This window comes from Uranotaenia lowii, chromosome 3, assembly GCF_029784155.1.
Source record: "Uranotaenia lowii strain MFRU-FL chromosome 3, ASM2978415v1, whole genome shotgun sequence".
Classification (NCBI taxonomy): Eukaryota; Metazoa; Arthropoda; class Insecta; order Diptera; family Culicidae; genus Uranotaenia; species Uranotaenia lowii.
The window spans coordinates 223,838,337-223,851,988 of record NC_073693.1 but is presented as its reverse complement, the minus strand read 5'-3'; the positions used below and the strand labels follow the sequence as shown (position 1 = coordinate 223,851,988).

The following is a 13,652-nucleotide window of genomic DNA, read 5'->3' as shown; positions in this document are numbered from 1 at the left end:
AATTGAATCTGTTTGTAAATATTTTTATGAAAATTTTAAAACAGTTAACTATTCATGTAAAAACATTGAAAATTGACAAAAGGAATATTATCAATTTTGATTTTGAATTATTTTTGGAAACATTAAAAATAGTCTTCAACCGGTTGACGGTGTGAAGCGTGTAATTTTCTTTTTTTCAATCGCGCCCACAAAAATGTTGATTTGGCTTGCGGATGCGTTTTAAGTAATTTAGAAATGAAACGAGGACGTAGGCTGAAAGTTATTGGTCCATTTCCGTGGGAGGAGCAGGAGGAGTCCAGAAAAGCTTCTCCCGTTTTAGATGGAACCGTATCGGAATTACGTCAAGATGTCATCGATGCAGACAGTGTTATTCCCAAGAAGAAACGAATCGATCGCTGTCGTAATTGGATTCTGGAACAGCAAGCGAACAATGCTCCTGAAGAGGTGCCTGAAACGGCCCCGGATAACGATGAGGAACCTGTGCTGGACGACCCGGAACCGATGCCGAACGAAGGACCTCCGGTAAGCGTTCACGTAGAAAAAAAAAGTGCTTTTATAGTCTTATTTGAAAATTATACTAAAATATTTCATTTTACCTTTCGTATAAAATTTGTAAAGAGTTCCAGACCTAATAGGTGATGATTTTTTACAGCAACCTCTCCGCCGACAGTTGAAACATTACAGCGAGAAAGAAATTCGTAATTCCGTTATGTTCGAGTGCGAGTGGCTAAGGTGCGGTTTCGAAACAATCGATGATCTGGTTTATTCGGTGCACGTCGAAAGTCACATGCAAGAATATGGCACGGATTACGGGGAGTTCTGTTGCCACTGGGACCTTTGTGGGTTCAAAACAGAGAACCGACAAGAGCTGGAAAGTCATCTTCACTTCCACGCGTACCACCAGCGAATGAAAACATACGGGGCCAGTTTATGCCAGTTGGTTACGATGCCGAAATGTAACAATGACAGCCGAAGACGGAACAGTATAGAACAATTCGAGACAACGGCTTTTCGTTGCGGATGGGAAGATTGTGGAGAAAATTTCACCAAGGCGCAGCTATTCTTTATGCACACTCACAGCCACATCCAGGATCAATTCCCCATAGACAGAAAGTCTAGCAAAGAGGAGATAACGTGCCTATGGGAGGGTTGCTCTCAACGATATAAAAAGCGAAGCATTGCTCTGGAACACATGCGGAGCCATTCGAGGGAGCGTATCATTGGTTGTTACACGTGTGGGGCCATCTTCGTATCACGTCTCAAACTGATCGACCACTGCAGACGTCAAGCGGATTACCATAGTAAGTATTGATGATCTTAAACCCTCTTTAACTTTGACTTTTTACCAATGATTTTATTTTTCGGCAGATCGTGAGTTTACCTGCCCAGAATGTAACAAACTGTTTGCCACCAAACAACTGATGAACGATCACAGACATGTGCACAGGAAACGCTTTGCATGTTCGCTTTGTCCGATGATGTGGCCCTCGCAGAAAGCAATGCTGTGTCACATCCGATACCGGCACATAGACGAAAAACCATTCAAATGCACGATTTGTGACCATCGGTGAGTTGAATTTTTCTTCTAATATTATTTAGGTAGATGGCGTTTCCTTTCTAAAAGGTACGAGTTTCTGTATCAACAAAAGCAACAGTTCTTATCTTTTTGTCTTTCGTCGCCTTTAAATGCCTCTGCCAAAATATGCGATTCTTCATGGTAAATTTGGAATTAATTTGAAACTTCTACTGATCTTGTGTAGAACAAATGGTTCTTTATTGTTTTGAATCGGAGTAAGGTATCGACAAAATGTATTTAAACTTTCGATTTTCAACTAAATTTCATAATGTTGACATGAATTTCGTTATAAATATCAACTTTATCCATTTTTTGTTAGGCTAGGATGCCAGTTGCCAGTATTTGTCTTTTCCTATAATTTGTGCAAACATTCTTCTCTATTTTGTTATTTCTGCTCCTTTGCGCAAAATGTGTGCATAATGTAATGAGCACTTGAGACTCGTTGCATTTTATGTGTCCAAAGAATTTTATGAAATTCACTTACAACGAATTTGTCGTCGAGCATAATTTTAGCGTAATTTTTGTGTTGCGGTAGAATGATAGTCTTTCGAATTTGATATCTGTATTGGGGGTGTGAATTGTCCACACATTTTTAATCTTTTTTCCAACGCCTGTGTGACAAACACACGTTCTTTGAACAAAACTATCTTTACAGTAAAAATGTTTTAGTAGGTTTTCGTGATTTTTTTTTTTCCACTTTTACATTCATACATCATTGGTATTAATTCCATGAGAGTACATGCGCCCTGCCACTAAAAATTTTCTTCAAAACCATTTTACCCCGATGATCGTCAAAATTTAACGTTAAGGCTAATGAATTCATCATATTATTATTTGAAATTTTTTTTACAGTGCCCCCTTTTTTTACAATAATTATAAACGTTACTAGAACTGATCTTAATATTACACACTTTTTCTCTTGATTTGTATATATAAATTATCTTGTCTCTTCAGTGTTTCTCTTAACAATTTACCTCTTGGAGACTTTGAAGTAACTTTAGTTTGGTCTGCACTAGGCGAAGGTTTTTTTTTTGTTATTTTGATTACTGCATATCGTGTCTCGAGTTTCCCGAACAACATGGGATATTTGCGTCACGTTGCAGTAACGAAAATAACATATCCAGCGATAAGTATGGACTAGATTTTAATAAAAATGTATAAGTACGTACAAACCAGAGATCAACTTGTCTTGTCTCTGAATTCGTATCAATTCACATAAGATAGTTATACGACAAGGTATTTCTGAGCAAATCCGAAAAGGTCATCGAGAGAAGTTTTGAAACAATGCCAAAATATCGTTTTCAGGTTTGTGACTGCTAATGATATGCAAAAACATCAACGGGTGCACACCTCTCGTGGATTGCATAAATGTCCGATTCAAAGCTGTCAGGACGCGTATCGATATCGATCGTCTTTAAACAATGTGAGTAAAGATGTAATTATACGATGTTGAAAGTTTTATATCACTGATTTTTGTATTACATTTCCAGCATATATCGGAGTTTCACTTCAACAGAGCACGGCGTATTTATGAATGCCACGAATGTGGTAAAATGTTTGATTACGCATCCTCAACCTCAACCCATTTAATACGAATCCACGGCTATGAACGGTCAGGTGGAGTTGTCCGTTTTTCCTATCGCTGCGAAGCGGATGGCAAATTCAAACTAGCATCATTTCTTCGAAACAAAGCAAGTTTTGATTTTAACAAAAACCGGAAAGCACGACGAAAAAAAATGAAATCTGTTCAGCTAAAGGAACAAACAGATCAGAAACCTTATCTAAAGTACAAAATACAGCAAATTAAATCCATAAATGATCGTTTGATTGAAATAGAAATGGCTGCCGTTGAGATCGTAGAAAAGGAGCCTCCACAAACTGAAGATGCTCTAGGCGAAGGTCCTCCGTCGTTCGTGTACAAAGCAGCTCACGGTAAACGATTCCGGAGAACATACCTGCCGGCACCAGGTCGACGATTATCCGCCCCCGTTACCGATCCCAAGATTTTGCTGGACAAAATCTTTCCTCAGTAGTTATACCAGGTATCTTTCGATACCTTCCATGCGATTATTTCTTTCTCGACAGTTCCACATCTTTTTTGTTAGCATAATTTCATCTGACGGTTAATGATGGAAGTACCATTATGGAGAAAAATTGAATTAGGATAATTTTACATTTTTATTGTGATTTTTTTTAATGCTTACTTTTTTCGCCATTTACCCGACTTTTGATAGAAGTTTTTTTTTATAAGAATTTTTATAGCACGTGCAAAGCATTCTAACTTACTTGGCAAGTTGAATTGATGTTATTTTGCATTTTGATACTCCTGATTAGAAGAAGACATCTTATCTTATATTTCGTATGTATTGTAGATTGAAATGGTTTGTAATGTAGAATATAACTTTATAATCTGAATTCTTTAAAATCACATTATTGTGCAATAATCTTAGGTTTTCATAGACAGCTAAATAAACACAGTTAAATTTAATGCCATGGTTTTATTTTGCTGAGAAATTTCCAGTCATTTTTAGCAGTAATGTAATTTAGCCAGACATCTAACTGCTTGTGTTAACCTGATATATTTAAATTTCAGTACCGTCACGATGACAGACCTTGAGATCCACATTTTGACGCATGACGATCGGCGGATTTTCCGTTGTGAAGAATTTGGTTGTGATGCCGCCTTCAAATGCCAGAAGTCGCTGAAAACAGTACGTAACACGGTTTTTATAAATTTTGGGTCGAAAAAAAACGTTAATCTCCAATGCTCTTTCAGCACGTCGATGCAGTGCACTGGGCTAGCCCTGGAATCTATGGATGCCACGTGTGTGAAAAACAGTTCAAACATGGCGGCACTTTATCCAAGCACCTGATCAAGATACACAACTTCAAACGACCGCCCGGTTATACCAGATTTACTTATAGAGCTGATCGTGATGGCGTTAACCGTTTGCTGTGGACTGAGAATGGCGATACGGTCAGTAACAAACCACCGCCGGAAGAACCCGTAACAGCGGATGAATCGGTTGAAGAAGAAAGTACAAAACCTACCAGCTGGACCAAGTTTTCCTGCAACAAAATCGAAACAATAAATGAAAATGAATTTAAAATAGAACTTCAACTCGATGCAGTCCTTCCAAAACCTGTGCATCGGAAAAAGAACCTTAAAGTGGAATCGATGTCTGAACTGAATCGATGTCTGGCAGATCCTTCGGACTGTCAAAACCCGACCTCGTCGAGCGACGATTCGAAACCTGTAGCTGAACAATTCGATGAAGACTCGAATTCGGAACAGATGCAATCCGGTGAGGTGGCAGACATTGCCACGAACATTGTCGAACAACACGAAGGGAAACCCTCAGCCACCAAGGTTTCTCTCAAGCAGGAATCAGTCAACGTCAAACAGGAGCCAATGGATCTGGAACCTTTGGATTCTGGTTCATCGACAGCGAAGGCAGAAGTTATTGAGGTTGCCCCTGACATATCGCTAAGTAAGAATATTGACAATTTTACAGTCATGAAACGATACTTGGGGACGCCGACTGAAAAACCCATCGTAATCTCATTCGAGGAAACAGACTCTACCGGAAGCGTCATCCGAAGTGAAACCCTCGAAACGACAGAAATTACCCATGCCAATCTGCTACAAACTAACCAGTGAATGAAATGTAAAATTTAAGCTTGTAGTAATGATAGGTCTTTGTCGTACGAACCTTTTATTTAAATATTATGCGTTATAAACAACTTGTTTTTTTTGTTTTATTGGTATAATTATTTTAGTTCTTATTTAGCTGACAAAATGTTATGACGTGTCAGTCAATAAATACGATAAAATAATTTATTTGCTGAAATCGCTTACAGCGAATAGATTTTTTTGCTCAATTTTTAGTAAACTAGGAATAAAAAAATTTCGATAACTAATTAATTTCGATAAAGGTTGATTATAACTTGCCCTTAAATTTCAATCCAGAAGTTTCTGGGGCCAAATTTCCACTGGAATTATCGTAAATTTGTTGTCTTTCGGGTTGTTCTTCCCCTAGATTTATGCACCACATTTTTAGTTTCTTTATTCAGTTTTATGTACAACATTGATATTTTTGATTTTATACTCCACATGTTACACCGTTTAACTTTTCTGAGCGTAGATATTAGAAAATATGAAAACAGGATTCAATAAAACTGATCCACTTCAGCATTTGAAAAATGAAGTGCTTGATCACCTTAAATTATAATTTTATTGAGTAACGATAGCTTTTTGGTGCTACACAAAGTTAAGGAAACTATATGGCCCTTATTCTGCGCCGCGCGTGAAATGACGATAGTCGAGTCACCTTGCCGCCACGGGACTCCAGTCCTCCTCACCTAGAGCGACTCGTGGTATCGAGCAGTCTTCCGAAAATCACTCGGAAGAAACGCTCATGATAGGTTTCTAGTTGGAAACATTCAAAGCCGATTGCTGCTGCCTGTTGTTCCCTAGAGAATCGGCAGAGCGACAATGCGAAGTCAATGGCCCTTATTCTGCGCCTCGAGTGACGTGACGATAGTAGAGTCACCCAAGTCACTCTATTCCAGTAGTCGGTTTAGGTGAGGATTGTCACTTCGGATGAACTTTGTGAGTTCTTACCCTATTCTCGTAGTCACCGTGGGTGAGAATCGTCGCAATCGGGTGACAATTTTAGGTGACAATTGTCGGTACCTCTTCAGGTGGTGACGGGATAAAAATTTAAAGGAAAATTTATGCAAAACGGTATAATTAGGCTCTAAACGTTTAATTACACTAAAGTGTGATAGTTTAAGAATCAATCATAACAAAAATCACTTCAATTTTTGATTTTTTCAATCATTTGTGCAACAAAAAAAAATTACTAGGTAGAAGTTGGAAATAAATTTGAAACATATAAAATCGAAAAAGGTTATAATTTCATTTTATACAACTTTATTTACATGCAATTTACATGCAACGAGTTTAAAATAAGACATTTTTTGCACTTCACTTCATCTTATCCAATTCCCGTCGCGGGGGGATTTTTCACTTTCACCCGGTAATGTTGTTTTCGAACAAATTAATGTTACAGCTTTGAAGTCCTGTACTGAATCATGTTTATCGACGTCGAGGTGTCGTATCCCATGTGTTGATCTGTATGCAAAGGACCAGTTTATTGGGGCAGCAGCCGTCGATTTCCGCTATTTTGTTGGATGTTTTTTTCCAAGCCGCTCCAGGAACCAAACATATAAGACCAAATTCTGTCCGATTCGCTCTATTCGCAGCTCCAAAAGTTATTCCAGCTGCTTGCTCAAACCTTGCAATCCGTTAGTGACCGTTTGTGTACCGAAATTTGTACATTTTGATTTTAAATTTAATTTTAACATTTGGAATCGCGAACGAAATAAAAACAAACCGAGCAAATTTGACACATGAGTTCATTCGGTCGCTCACCTAGAATGAACCTCTGTCACTTTACCCGGATCGACTCCGGGAATAAGGTGACAAATCTCACGGTGACTCCGAGGTGAGGTGACAATCATCACGTCACGCGCGGCGCAGAATAAGGGCCAATGTAAACAAGATTCAAAAGCGAGAGCGGACTCGCATCTAAGTCGATCTCTCAAGCTCACTACCTGGTGTATCAGAAGTGATTGAGACACTGACTGATACAAGATCCAATTCGAAAATCCACTCACTCACTCACTCAAACTCAATCAATGCGGCCTTGCATCGGTTCATACTGCCTGCGTACTTTCTGGCAAAGCGGCAGAAACATATGTTCATACGTACTGCCTGCGTGTTTGAATGGCTACTTTGGTCCTCCCCAACAACAGCAACAACAAAGCAAGATGTATCAGGCAGACAGCATTCGATCATCGATCAGTAAACGAGTGAGTGAGTGAGTGATTGAGCAAGAAAAGTTATTGAATGAAAAAAGAAACTGAAAATCAGGTAGCTCCTCACTCAGTTGAGAATTCCAACAGAAGAAACGTCTCTCTTTCAAATTTTATTTCTTTGATTCTCGGAGCAGCGCTGTCGAACACAATCTTTGCCCCACTGGGAGATAAACCAACCGACAATTTAGGTTTTGCTTTCGCTGTTGAAAACGTTTCAGTGTCTCTCATGAGAATTGAGTGATATTCGGAACACTGGTATCGAGGGACTCAGGTGACTTAACTATCGCCACCTCACGCGCAGAATAAGTGCATGAGGAATTGGGCCCGCAGTGTTAAATTTCCGGAAAAGAAGAAACCGAGGATAAAAATATTTTTGGAGAATCAACGTTGTTGAGTGATTATAAAGAATAGCGACTCCGGGAATAAGGTGACAAAACTCACGGTGACTTATTTTGCCTACACAAGACATTTTTCGGATTCCAATTCAGTACATCTGAAAGCTACGTTTTATGATTTTTTTTTTATATTTTCACCAATGTGTTATCTTAGGGGAATATTTGTAAGCCTTATACAAACAGAAAACGGAACTCAGACCGCTTACTTGTGAGCGGCCTTACGCATATGGGCCAGGATGTTGGACAGTTCCTCACGCTTCCTCTTGGCACGGATGTGCGTTCCCAGACGACGCTTCAGGAATTTAAGGGCGCGCTTATCCTTAGACACCTTCAACAATTCCATGCCGCGCTTCTCGTACGGAGCATGGCCAACGACTTCACGTACCAAATCGCGCACAAATTTGGTGTGCTTAGTTTGGATCTGCAAACGAAAAAATAGAACAGCGTCAATTAATTCCGTATTGCTATTGATATGGGTAGCTGTTATTCGTGGCAAACTAAAGAGTATCAGAACCAAATATTAACCAGTATGTTTGATTTTGCAAGTCGAACCTCCAAAACGACCAACAGAATGTTGGCCATCCGAAGGCCAACAGGAAAACACAAACCGTCTGTGAATGGATTAAGGAAGTTTCATCATGAAAACATCGATAGACACCAAGCAACAATAAACGAAAAAACAAAAACTTACACCCTTCGTACGGGATGGCCGGATTCCTTTGGCCTTGCGGTCGCCACGGTACTGCAGCTGCTTTATTTTGGTCGTCTTGTGGCCTTTGTTCAGGCCGACGCAGATTTCGTATCGCGGAGCCATCGTTTCTCCTGTGGAGAAGTAAACAGCATTAGTAAAAATTTTCAAAACATAAAATCTACTTTAAAAGGCATTACTCGCTATCCATTTGGAAGGTTTTTGAAACAGAAAAGTTTAAATAAAAACTTTATCAGTCGGCACACAGGCATTGCTGATCCAAAATGAAGAATTCAACAAACTTAAAAGGAAACCTATCGGAATCACGTCTTACCTTGGTGTAAATGACAGCCGGAAAAGAGAGTTTGATGTCAGTAATTCTAAGGGGAGTACTAGAACCGGAAACTGCGGTGACAGTTGGCAATGTTCGAAATTACGGGACTATTTTTGACGTTTTCGATCAAACGCTTTGCATAGCATACACTGAGGGAAAACTGTGAAGATATTAAAATAAATGAGGTAGATATTGAATAAAAAAACAATCTTATAGATTTAAAATCTTATTTTCATCAATAATATTCAAAACTATAAAAAAAACATTTGAATTAAAATGTTCGATTCGAACCACCATGAAATATAATAGCGCCTGCACTAAATTTTACTTCGGAAGTCCGGACTTCCGACTTCCGAAAGGACTTCCGACAAAGCAATGTGAAGTACTAGATTGTCGGAAGTCTGTGTTTTGTTGCCAGTTCACCAGCAACGTTTCTAAAATTTTTATTTAAATTCACAATAATAGCGCAAAACTGAATTTTACTTCGGAAGTACGAGAGACTTCCGACAAAGAAAAGTGAAGTACTAGATTGTTGGAAGTCTGTGTGTTGTTGCCAGTTCACCAGCAACGTTTCTAAAATTTTTATTATAATTCACAATAATAGCGCCAGCACTAAATCTTACTTCGGAAGTCCGGACTTCCCACTTCCGAAAGACTTCCGACAAAGAAAAGTGAAGTACTAGATTGTTGGAAGTTTGTGTTTTGTTGCCAGTTCACTAGCGACGTTTCTAAAAATTTTATTTAAATTCACAAAACATTTTTAGAAAAGTCGCTGGTGAAAGCTTGTGAACACAGACTTCTGACAATCCAGTACTTCATTTTCCCTTGTCAGAAGTCGGAAGTCTGGACCAGGGCGACTACAGCGACGGGTGTAAGCAGTTTGAGAAAAAGTAGGCCAGAGGTACCAAAAGTTTCTCAGTGGTGGAGCCAGGAGGAGGAGTTCTGACAACCAGTTGTTCGCCTACCATGCCAACCATTACGACTACCTGTCTCAAGATGGTCGATTCCGTGTTTTGGTATCCTAACACACCCGTAGCTGTGCTCGCCCTGGTCCGGACTTGTGAAGTAAAATTAATTATTTTAAATTTAAATAAAATTTTTAGAAACGTCGCTGTACCAGTTCACCACAGACTTCCGACAATCTAGTACTTCACTTTTCCTTGTCGGAAGTCGGAAGTCCGGACTTCCGAAGTAAAATTTAGTGCTGGCGCTGTTATAGTGCTGGCGCGATACGATAAAAATTTTGCACAGCGGAACTGCTTGAATATCACATTTTTTCAACACCGGTGTATGGGAAAGTGTTGTAAACCTACGAAATTTCCAACTCCATCTCAACCAGTGAACTTGCTCTCAGTGTGGTCAGTGGTACAACTGCAGACTAAGGGACTGAAGCAATTGTCAAATCACATACTAACGGACCGTACTGACTTATTTATTTATTTAGCACCTGAACAACTGAGATACATGCCACTCTAAGAAAATTGTACATAGTGGGACAGTAAAAAGTACATACTTTGAAATTCGACAACTTCTACGTAGAAGTGGGTTTCAGAAATTACATACTTTGTCAGTTCTTTCTGTTCTACGAAACCCTCTATGTAGAAAGAACTTTAATTTCAGTTAATTTTAAGTTGACGGCGTTTTGCTTCTTTTCTTTTTTTTTTTCAATTCATCTCCTTAATTTCAGGATAGTTGTTGGTTTCCACTGGGTCCAGAAGCGACATAAAACGCTATCATAGACGCCAACGGAAAAACGTATTACTCGGATGAACCGAAAACAGTTTGCAAAAAACAGTGGCCGGAAATGATGAAGGTGGTATTCGAAAATAAATTACTGTACTCGCCTTTAAACTTTGAATTGAAGTTCAATAAATTATCAACTCAAATAAAATTTCATTCCATTTGAAAGAAAATATCCCTGCTTCTTAATTCCTAATTGAAATTTTGATTTTTTCCTATTTTATGTGATTTTAATATACTTTTTAGTTCACAGAGCTCTACGTTCTTTTGCGTACTTTCTACATACTGGTATGTACCAGCCTATTTTACATACATTTTCGTACCACCATTTTTACATACTGGTGACTTCCTGCATTTACGGGTTGTTTTGGCTTCTTTTCACATACTTTTGTGTAGGATTTTCTAAGGGTGTGACTTGCTACACGAAACTTATCATCTGAAGTTAAAATTTGAACGATTACAATTTTTTTCGAAAATTGCTGGCTTTTAACCGAGCAGTAAAAACGATACAGCGAATTTTAGTCTTCCTCCCGTCATTTTCCTCTCCTTCAGTCCGTTGCTGCAGACCGAGTTGCAGTTTTTTATACAAAAGGCTTAGTTCTCACTCAGTGTGTAGACGCATTTTCTTTTCGAACATCAAGCGCCGCTTCATTTTTAATTTGACAGACGGAAAACGGAAGTTGTCATAATCTAGTACCACCATCGATGGAGCGCATCAACTTGACAGCCTTTTACTCTCCGCGAGTGTATGGAAATAGACGTGTGAAATGAAGGTACGGGTTTTAATTTGTGGTTTTATACAATAAATACTTTGAAAATTGTGGTTTTGTGAGCCGGAATTTATACTTGGGATATCGAAGCTTCCTAACAGTCCTTTAAAACTATGGAATATAGTGAATTAAATTTGGAAAAAGTGTTGGAAAATGAACGCATGTGAACGGTGATGAAATTTTAGTTGACAGTTCCTTCTCTTCTGTATCGCTTCGGGAACATGATGGATGAATCCATTTTAATTTTGTTAAAGCAATGAGTTGATTCTTGTAGTGAAGCATCCTTCTTTTGCATTAGAATTAAATTTTATTGCAAAACCGACAATTATTAAAACTGGGTCATTTTTTTCCAACGTCAAAACAAATGTTTTGATGTTTATCACTGATGATGCAGGTCCTGATACCCCTTCCGTTATTCTTCCTTGCAGTTGAACGTTTCTTTTCCCGCTACCGGGGCCCAAAAGACCTTCGAGGTCGTGGATGACCACAAGCTGCGTCATTTCTATGACAAACGTATGGGAGCCGAAATCACCGCTGACCATCTAGGTGACGAATGGGCCGGCTATGTGTTCAAGATTGCCGGTGGAAACGACAAGCAGGGTTTCCCGATGAAGCAGGGTGTGCTGACCAACAGTGAGTATATTTTTTCAATATAAGTCATTCGTATTATCTACAATCGTTAACATGTTTATTTTATAAAAAGTAATGCGATAATCATGAATATAACATTTATTAGAATATATTAATCTTAAAATATCTTCAAAAATATTATTATTCCTGTTCCAAATCAACTGTGTACCCATTATCTTACGCAAAAAAAGGTACAGTCTTATACCATCATATATAATGCAAATGTTGGAATATGTTTATGCTGAGCTATATAGCTTTACTATTGTTGTTATTCTAAAATTATCTAAAAAGATTAGCTCATCACCTTAATTTACTGTCATCAGTTTGAGAGAATCGCAATAACACTTTTTTTTTTCTTTAACAGCCCGTGTTCGTCTGCTCCTGAAAAAGGGTCACTCTTGCTACCGGCCACGCCGCACTGGAGAGCGCAAGCGTAAATCCGTCCGCGGATGCATCGTGGACCAGAACCTTTCGGCGCTGGCGCTGATCGTCGTCCGCAAGGGAGAGAAGGACATTCCCGGACTGACCGATACAGTCGTTCCCCGTCGTCTGGGACCCAAGCGTGCCAGCAACATCCGCAAGCTGTACAACTTGTCCAAGGAGGACGATGTCCGTCAGTTTGTTGTCAAGCGCCCATTGGCGGAGAAGGATGGCAAGAAGCCGAAGCACAAGGCCCCCAAGATCCAGCGTCTGATCACCCCGGTCGTTTTGCAGCGCAAGAGACATCGTTTGGCCATCAAGAAGCGCCGTGTCGAGAGCCGTAAGGAAGCTGAGTCGGAATACCTGAAGATCTTGCATCTGCGCCGTCGTCAGGAACGCATCCGCCGCCGATCCCGTCTGTCATCGATGCGCGATTCGCGCAGCTCGATTGGTTCGGAGAAGGAGAAGGACAAGGCCTCGATCATCGCGGCTAAGAAGGTTGCCAAGAAGGAAGCCAAGAAGGAGGTAAAAAAAGCCACCGAAGCCGCCAAGAAGGCTGATACCAAGCCCAAGGTCGAAAGCAAGAAGCCAGCTGACAAGAAGGCCGATGCCAAGAAGGCTGATGCCAAGAAGACCGACGCCAAGAAGGCTGAAGTGAAGAAATCTGCCAAGGCTGAAACCAAGAAGCCTGCGGAGAAGAAGGTAGAGAAGAAGTCTACCGCGGCGGCTGCTGGCAAGAAGGAAGCCCCCAAGCGGAAACCAGAAACCGCTAAGGGTGATGCGAGCGCACCTAAAAAGGAAAAGAAGACGGCCAAGAAGAAGTAGATAAACCTACTTCGAAGGGACGCTTTTTTGTAATTTAATCTTAATGGTAAACGCAAAAATACAGAGTTAAGAAAAGATAACGTTGATTCCGCCTGTTTATTCCAGAATCATGTGGGTTTGGCGTAGGATTTAACTGATAAATGCAGTGACTGGATGATTACCTGAATTGATCTTGAACAATTATTAATATCCGAACAACACTTTTCTTTGAAGAATGAATTTGGATACCTCGTTTCAGACTTGACAGAAGTTGGGGGTATAACGACAAACAATCGTTCAGTATTCTCTACTCCCTTCAATAAGATTCTTCACAAATTTTCTATTCTACAAAATACAAAATCATCTGTATCGTTCCAATTTTAGTATATCTACAAAAGAAATCCGTGATCGA

At 39.6% G+C, this 13,652-nt stretch overlaps 4 protein-coding genes across 9 annotated transcripts in view; 3 read left to right on the top strand and 1 right to left on the bottom strand.

Annotated features, from left to right (window-relative positions):
* Positions 1–162: 162 nt before the first annotated feature.
* LOC129758763 (histone H4 transcription factor-like) lies at positions 163–5,323 on the top strand. Its single transcript, XM_055756373.1, has 5 exons — positions 163–522; positions 653–1,301; positions 1,369–1,567; positions 4,170–4,287; positions 4,353–5,323. The coding sequence occupies exons 1-5, from the start codon at positions 235–237 to the stop codon at positions 5,235–5,237; spliced, it is 2,139 nt and encodes a 712-aa protein (XP_055612348.1). The 5' UTR covers positions 163–234; the 3' UTR covers positions 5,238–5,323.
* Positions 1,607–3,793, top strand: LOC129758770 (zinc finger protein 37-like). The gene is made up of 2 exons (XM_055756382.1): positions 1,607–2,999; positions 3,067–3,793. The coding sequence occupies exons 1-2, from the start codon at positions 2,901–2,903 to the stop codon at positions 3,607–3,609; spliced, it is 642 nt and encodes a 213-aa protein (XP_055612357.1). The 5' UTR covers positions 1,607–2,900; the 3' UTR covers positions 3,610–3,793.
* Positions 5,324–7,960: 2,637 nt separating the features above from the next.
* LOC129758771 (60S ribosomal protein L36) overlaps positions 7,961–13,652 on the bottom strand; it is a 364,808-nt gene continuing 359,116 nt past the window's right edge. For 4 of the 5 annotated variants that reach the window (XM_055756387.1, XM_055756386.1, XM_055756384.1 and 1 more), the window contains exons 2-3: positions 8,546–8,678; positions 7,961–8,275 (exon numbers count right to left, since the gene is read on the bottom strand). In XM_055756387.1, coding sequence (XP_055612362.1) covers positions 8,057–8,275; positions 8,546–8,668 — 342 coding nt within the window. In that variant the 5' untranslated portion in view covers positions 8,669–8,678 and the 3' untranslated portion in view covers positions 7,961–8,056. Of the gene's footprint in view, positions 8,276–8,545; positions 8,679–8,876; positions 9,023–13,652 lie in introns of those variants that run through there. The other variant, XM_055756383.1, reaches the window with a different exon arrangement.
* Positions 11,285–13,427, top strand: LOC129758768 (40S ribosomal protein S6). 2 transcript variants are annotated; one of them, XM_055756380.1, is made up of 4 exons: positions 11,285–11,389; positions 11,815–12,019; positions 12,381–13,307; positions 13,367–13,427. In XM_055756380.1, the coding sequence occupies exons 1-3, from the start codon at positions 11,384–11,386 to the stop codon at positions 13,259–13,261; spliced, it is 1,092 nt and encodes a 363-aa protein (XP_055612355.1). In that variant the 5' UTR covers positions 11,285–11,383; the 3' UTR covers positions 13,262–13,307; positions 13,367–13,427. The 2 variants fall into 2 exon arrangements, with proteins under 2 accessions (XP_055612355.1, XP_055612354.1); XM_055756379.1 differs by having other exon boundaries at positions 12,381–13,427.

Excerpts from the sequence above, each read along its gene's own strand:
- LOC129758763 (XM_055756373.1), top strand. The coding sequence starts at position 235 with ATGAAACGAGGACGTAGGCTGAAAGTTATTGGTCCATTTCCGTGGGAG. Across the intron at positions 523-652 it reads TGCCGAACGAAGGACCTCCG|CAACCTCTCCGCCGACAGTT; the intron begins GTAAGCGTTCAC and ends GATTTTTTACAG. Across the intron at positions 4,288-4,352 it reads GCCAGAAGTCGCTGAAAACA|CACGTCGATGCAGTGCACTG; the intron begins GTACGTAACACG and ends ATGCTCTTTCAG.
- LOC129758770 (XM_055756382.1), top strand. The coding sequence starts at position 2,901 with ATGCAAAAACATCAACGGGTGCACACCTCTCGTGGATTGCATAAATGT. Across the intron at positions 3,000-3,066 it reads ATCGATCGTCTTTAAACAAT|CATATATCGGAGTTTCACTT; the intron begins GTGAGTAAAGAT and ends TTACATTTCCAG.
- LOC129758768 (XM_055756380.1), top strand. Across the intron at positions 12,020-12,380 it reads GCAGGGTGTGCTGACCAACA|CCCGTGTTCGTCTGCTCCTG; the intron begins GTGAGTATATTT and ends TTTCTTTAACAG.